Source organism: Myotis nattereri (genome assembly GCF_964212035.1).
Source record: "Myotis nattereri genome assembly, chromosome: 10".
Taxonomy (NCBI): domain Eukaryota; kingdom Metazoa; phylum Chordata; class Mammalia; order Chiroptera; family Vespertilionidae; genus Myotis; species Myotis nattereri.
Genome location: NC_138085.1, coordinates 40,359,784 through 40,366,073, shown reverse-complemented (window position 1 = coordinate 40,366,073; position 6,290 = coordinate 40,359,784). Strand labels below are relative to the sequence as shown.

General features: G+C 54.8%; 1 protein-coding gene across 1 annotated transcript; it reads left to right on the top strand.

The window, feature by feature from the left end:
• Positions 1–227: 227 nt before the first annotated feature.
• SPR (sepiapterin reductase) lies at positions 228–4,999 on the top strand. Its single transcript, XM_081101104.1, has 3 exons — positions 228–713; positions 1,315–1,605; positions 3,292–4,999. The coding sequence occupies exons 1-3, from the start codon at positions 392–394 to the stop codon at positions 3,480–3,482; spliced, it is 804 nt and encodes a 267-aa protein (XP_080957230.1). The 5' UTR covers positions 228–391; the 3' UTR covers positions 3,483–4,999.
• Positions 5,000–6,290: the final 1,291 nt, after the last annotated feature.

Below are 6,290 nucleotides of genomic sequence, written 5' to 3'. Positions count from 1 at the left end.
AAGAGGATGCGAGCCACGGTGCAAGCTGGCCTGACCACGAGGAAGTCACTTGTGCAAGGAAGTCGGGTCTGGACTTCGGAGGAGAACGCGTGCCGGCGGGGAACTGAGGGTGCAGCCGTGCCAGCTCAGAGCCGGGCTCGGATTTCCTGGGGGCGGGGGCGGGGGGGGGGGTGTGATGCCCCGCCCTTTTGGTTTAGCCCTTTCCCGGCGCCACCGGCTCTTCCGGAGCTGGTCCTCCACCTCGGCCACCAGCGGCCCAGAAAACAAGCGCGAGGGCGGCGCAGCCCGAGGCCCTAGGTCCCCGCCCCGTCGGGCGAGGTCTCCGCCTACTCCCTACGCGGCCCGGTCCGCCCCGGGGTCCCGGTACCTGCGAGCCGGCGGAGTCGGAGGCATGGAGGGCGACTGTGGCCCGGAGGGCTGCCTGGGGCGCGCGGTGTGCGTGGTGACCGGGGCCTCCCGCGGCTTCGGCCGGGTGCTGACCCTCCTCCTGGCCCCGCTGCTCTCCCCCGGCTCCGTGCTGGTCCTGAACGCCCGGAACGACGAGGCGCTGCGGCAGCTGGAGGCCGAGCTGGGCGCCGGGCGGCCCGGGCCGCGCGTGGTGCGGGTGCCCGCCGACCTGGGCGCCGAGGCCGGCCTGCAGCGGCTCCTCGACGCCGTGCGCGCGCTGCCCAGGCCCGAGGGGCTGCAGCGGGTGCTGCTGATCAACAATGCAGGTAGGACGCCCGCCGGCGGGCACCGACTCCCCGGGTGGGCGCTGGGAATGCTCAGCGCCCTTTCCCTCTCCCTCGCACTGCCTCCGGCGCTGGGAACTTTAAAGGTGACTGCTCGGAGTCAGAAAAGACGCCCGAAAGTCCTGGCTGTTTCCCTGAGGTGTGGAGGAGGACCCTGTGCGCATTGCATTCCATGCCCCCCGCCCCATTCGCCTTCCGCCCTCCGCCCCTCCCGGTTAAAGGCCAGGTTTTCCTGGAACCCCGTGGAACTTTCCCGATCGTCCTGCTCGGCGCCCTCTGGCGGAGGCCTGAGTCCGGGTGTGGGTCTCCCAGTTGTAGGAAATTTCCCCGCTCCTGCAAATGGCCCCAGAGTTCTCGCCCAGTCCCACCCAGACCAGGGCCTTCTCCGTCTGCAACTTGGGGTGAGTGGGCGCCCCCGGTGTGTGCGTCTGCAGAGCTCCCAAGGGAGAGGCGCCTTCAGGACCCCTAGGGAGACGGCCCCGATAGGTCTGGATGGGAAGGCGGTGTCGGGAGGAATGTGGAGAGGGCCAGGAGAAGAGAAAGCCCGCTTGCACTGGGTGATTCTTAAGGTCTGGTTTTTCAGGCACGCTTGGGGATGTGTCCAAAGGCTTCGTCAACCTGGCTGATGCTGCTGAAATGAACAGCTACTGGGCTCTGAACTTAACCTCCATGCTCTGCCTGACTTCCTGCATCCTGAGGGCCTTCCCGGACAGTCCTGGCCTCAGCAGGACTGTGGTTAACATCTCTTCCCTCTGTGCTCTGCAGCCCTTCAAGGGCTGGACACTGTACTGTGCGGGGAAGGCGGCCCGTGAGATGATGTTCAAGGTGCTGGCCTCAGAGGAGCCTGGTGTGAGGGTGCTGAGCTATGCTCCAGGTAGGTGGGACGTTACTGCCATCCCTGTCCCCCAGAACCAGCTGGTTCCCCTCTGGGGGCTGGGCAAGGGGCCTAGTCTGGTCCCTCCAAATATAGTGTCCCTGAATCATGAGCCATCATTCCTTAAGGGAAATAAAGGGTCCAAGGAGGTTAGACCTGGCAGGAGCAGCGAGCCATAGTTAGAGGGTCGGGAGAGAGAGTGGGGAGCTGCCTGAACTGGAGAGTGGGCCCAGAAAGTCTGAGAGTTTGAGAGACAGAGCTTGAATTCCAGCCTGTACCCCATTTCCTCATGTAAAACGGAAGATTCTACTTGTCTCTCAGGGCAGTTAGGAGGACTGAATCAGGAAATATATGTGAAAATCCCTCATGGTGAAGGGCGATCTAATTGTTGGCACTTCAGATTGTTTGATAGGACTTACCACACTATATTCACGTCATTTGTATGCTTCTCTAGCTTGATAGGAAAGCCTTGAAGGCAGGGAATATGCCTGCATGTCTCCAGCACGTAGCAGAGTACCCTATCGAATCAGTCTGCAGAAAATGCTAGTTGAGTGAAGAGCACACAGACATTGTTGAATGCTGACGGTATCGGCCTGAGCTGTGCTGGAACACTGGTTGGGGGTGGGGGAAATTCTGGGGTAAATCAGGTAGGGCACTCACGCAAGTTAAAGTATCAGGGATCTTGTGTAGTGTGGTTTCTCGCGACCATACCATGATGCCACTGTGCCTTTCTGAAAAGTGAGGCTTGAGGTTGCTGCAATTAGAAGGTGGTGACAGCTATTGTTTAATGTCTGAGCAGCTTAGAGATCCAATAGTCTCTTCCTCTTGGCACCCTGGAGGCCAAGGGGTAGAATGACCTGACCAAAGTTCAGATGTGGCAGAAGTCCAAGGATCAAAGTCCCAGGATCAAACCTCACCTCCAAATTCATGACCAGTGCCATTTCTACTTCCTCATGCTCTCCAGTACCCAGTTCTCCCTAACACATACTCGGCTACTTTTCCAGCCAACAGGCAACTCAGCCGCCAATCTGAGCTCAGCCTAGGACTTAGTCAACAGTGCGCAAATAAGAACCACAGCCAGGAGCGGAGCAGACTCCAGAATGCCATGTGACTGGGTTAGATCCCAGCGGACTCTGGGAATTAGGAGGAAGTTGAACTTTTTGCAAGGCTGCCAGGGCCTGAATGAAGGTCGTGGTTTCATTTCAGTCTCTGAAAGAATGTTGTAACCGGTGTCCAAAGTGGGGGAGAAGAGGACGGCCTCTGTTTGGCAAAGTAGCAAGTCCCCACTCACCAGGAATGCACAGGTGGTTGAAAGACATTCAAGGATCAGGAGGCTGGCTTTTGCAGCCACGGGATTTCTTTACTTTCTGCCCCTGAGGCCCATTAACTCCAGATTCTGGGGTGCTATCGTTCTGATATGAAAAACAGAAAGTGCCTATAAGAGTTCACTGACATCACCTTAGGAGGAGGCGCTGGTTGGGCAGGAGATAATAAGTTTGGTTGTACACCGGGTGGTCTGGAGGAACCATGTTCAGTGGGCATTGGAATTTGAGCTCAATAGTGACAGAGTGGAGCCTCTGACCACACATATTAGCCAAGATAAAGTGTTGCCTTTGGCCACACTTGACTCCACCCCACTTCACACACACAGCAGGGCCCCCTCATCTTCTGCTCTTTCTCCCCTAGGGCCCCTGGACACAGACATGCAGCAGGTGGCCCGGGAGACCTCTGTGGACCCAGACTTGCGGAAATGGCTGCAGGAGCTGAAGACAAAGGGGGAGCTGGTGGATTGTAAGATGTCAGCCCAGAAACTGCTAAACTTGCTTCAGAAAGATCTGTTCAAGTCTGGAGCCCATGTTGACTTCTTCGATAAATAAGCTCCTATCCTTGGTTTCCTGGGGCTCTCTTCCCCCTCTTTCGGGCACACCCAGGAGCCCTGTGCCTCCTCACATCTTGCCACAACGGCACCACCAACTCTGCTTTACACAGATAAGCACTCATGCCTACTGTCCTGCCCTCAGACCCAGCCAGCTGCGAGGTCACTGGGGCACTCAGTTCTTAGGAGTCTGTGTTGAGCACCCTGAGTTAGGGGGAGGCTTATGGGAGTTAGGTGAGAGAAGTGATGGGCACTGGCGTTCTCTCTCCAGGAATAGAATCTCAAGGATGGCAAAAGTAGGACAAGAAGTTGAAACACTGAAGAGAAGGGGTTGGGTCTCCTTCCATGGCCAGTCCATGGGGGGAGGGAGGGAGGCTGCTTCAAGAAGGAGGGCCCAGTAGATTCACAGATGGGCTGGCGGGGAGGGAGGACAGCCAAGTGTTAGCCTATATGGATGCCCTTTACTCAGGGTAACAGGACCTTCTATTGAACTTCAAAGCCTCATTCTTATACCTTCTCTCTCCAGAACCTACTGTTTGTTCCCCAGGTGAGGGGTGGGGGGCTGAGAGTTTTTGTACATGTCAAAGGCAGTTACAAATAAAGTGTGAATTGTCCTTTATTAGTGCCTGGAGTACAGTCATGCCTCTGATACAGGGCCCATGACTAATCCCCTGGTTTGCTGGGCCCTGGGGTGTTCCTGAGGCAATTAACCCAAATATGGGGTGCTGCCCTTATTTCCAGAGGAGTTGTGGGGCTGTGTGCCTCTTCTCACCGAGTCCCACCCAGTGGTAAGCCCAGGTTCAAACAAAGTTGGCCAAGATGGGCATTCCCAGACACCTGTTCCTTCATGCTTTTTTGCCTACAGTGACCCCAGTCCTGACTAACCTTTCCTCACCCTTGACTTACTCATGAGGGTCCAGCCTGTAGGGATGGGTCATTTCCCTGGCTCTCTTGGATTCCCATTGAAGAATGGACCTTGAAAGAACTGACTCCTTTCATCCCCTTGCCCTCTACCTGAACCTTCGGCATCCCTTTTCATTCCCATAAATTTTGTTAGGACTTCCTCTCAGGCTCAGATGGTCCATTGACCTGTTAATTCCAGGATATAACTAAACCAGATAAGTAACTATGCTATTTCTAGCTTCTGTAAATATGCTTGCTTGAAAAAGGGGAAGTGAAGGGGGGTGGGGGGGCTGGAAATCTGGTGTATGTTCTTAATCAGTCTATGGTCTGGTCACTGCTCCCTCTTAAATCATCTGTCTTGCAGGACCTGTTTGCTTAAGCGTTGTTACCACCTTGGGAAGGCCATAAACTGACGCTCCCAGACGGAATTGTCAGGGCTGGTGCCAGGCCAGGCCTTGACGTAGGGTCTCACAGCACCAATCCCAGAGGATTTTTTTTTTGCTCTTTTTGCCTTTATAAGCTTACCCCTAACTTCATTTTGGGACCTCAAGGTTTCGAGTGGCAATAGCCCTTCGTGGTGGCTGTCGGCTTTGAAATAAAAGCTCTAATATTCGACCCTCTGGCTGTGGCGTTTTCTATTGGACTCGCTGAATTTCAGTATAACAGCATGTCTACCCCTTGCCCACATGGCAATGCTCTGAATGGATCCCACCTCCTCACGGGCCTGTTGTGGGCCCTCCTGGTTATACCCACCTGGTCCATGGTCCAGGTCCTGGAATGGGCCTAGGACCAACATGCCTTAGGCAGTGGTTCTCAACCTTCTGGCCCTTTAAATACAGTTCCTCATGTTGTAACCCAACCATAAAATTATTTTCGTTGCTACTTCGTAACTGTAATGTTGCTACTGTTATGAATCGTCATGTAACTATCTGATATGCAGGATGGTCTTAGGCGACCCCTGTGAAAGGGTCGTTCCAACGCCAAAGGGGTCGCGACCCACAGGTTGAGAACTGCTGCCTTAGGGGAAGGTGGGCAAGATTCCAAGAGAGGGAAGCGCTAAGAAACCAGGGGTAGGACCAAACCCCGCTTCTGCAGGTGAGTAGATGTGGACAAGCTGGGGGCTCTGCAGTGGTGGTCAGCCAGCCCCTTCCTGGCCTGTATTTGGGAGGAGAGCTTGGTCCCTGCCAGCCATCTCCAGGACTCCCGCCTCGGTCTGACCAAGCAGCAGGGAACTCTTTGTTCCTCCTGTGCACAGCAGAGGGCGCACCGAGGCCATGCCTCCTGGAGGAAAGGCAGCTCCTCTGGCTGGAGGGAGGCCCTGGGCTGGAGTTGGGGTGCCCTGCTGGGTTTCCTAGGAGGGAGCAAGCAAATCATGCTCTTTTTTTCACTCAGAGCCTTTTTAGTCACTGGAATCAAAATCGCTATACACAGATCCCTGCTCGGCCACTTACCAGCTGTAACCCAGGGCAAGTTTTTTCTCTGTGCCTCAATTTCCTTATCTAAAAAAAAGGATTAGCCCTAGCCAGTTTGGCTCACTGGATAGAGTGTCGGCCTGGGGACTGGAGAGTCCCAGGTTCGATTCCGGTCAAGGGCATGTACCTTGGTTGCAGGCACCTCCCCAGTAGGAGATGTGCAGGAGGCAGCTGATCGATGCTTTTCTGTCATCGATGTTTCTGACTCTATCCCTCTCCCTTCCTCTCTGTAAAAAATCAATAAAACATATATTTTTTTAAAAAAGGGTTATCAGGTGCCTTCCTTAAAGGGCCATTGTATTAAATAAGCCAATGTTTGTAATGTTAAGCACAGTATTTGCCCCATAGAAGCTACTGTTATTCATTGCCCTTTAATATCAAGATCCAGATCAGCCCAGAGCCCCACTTGCAGCTTCATCTCTTCCTCGTGTCCC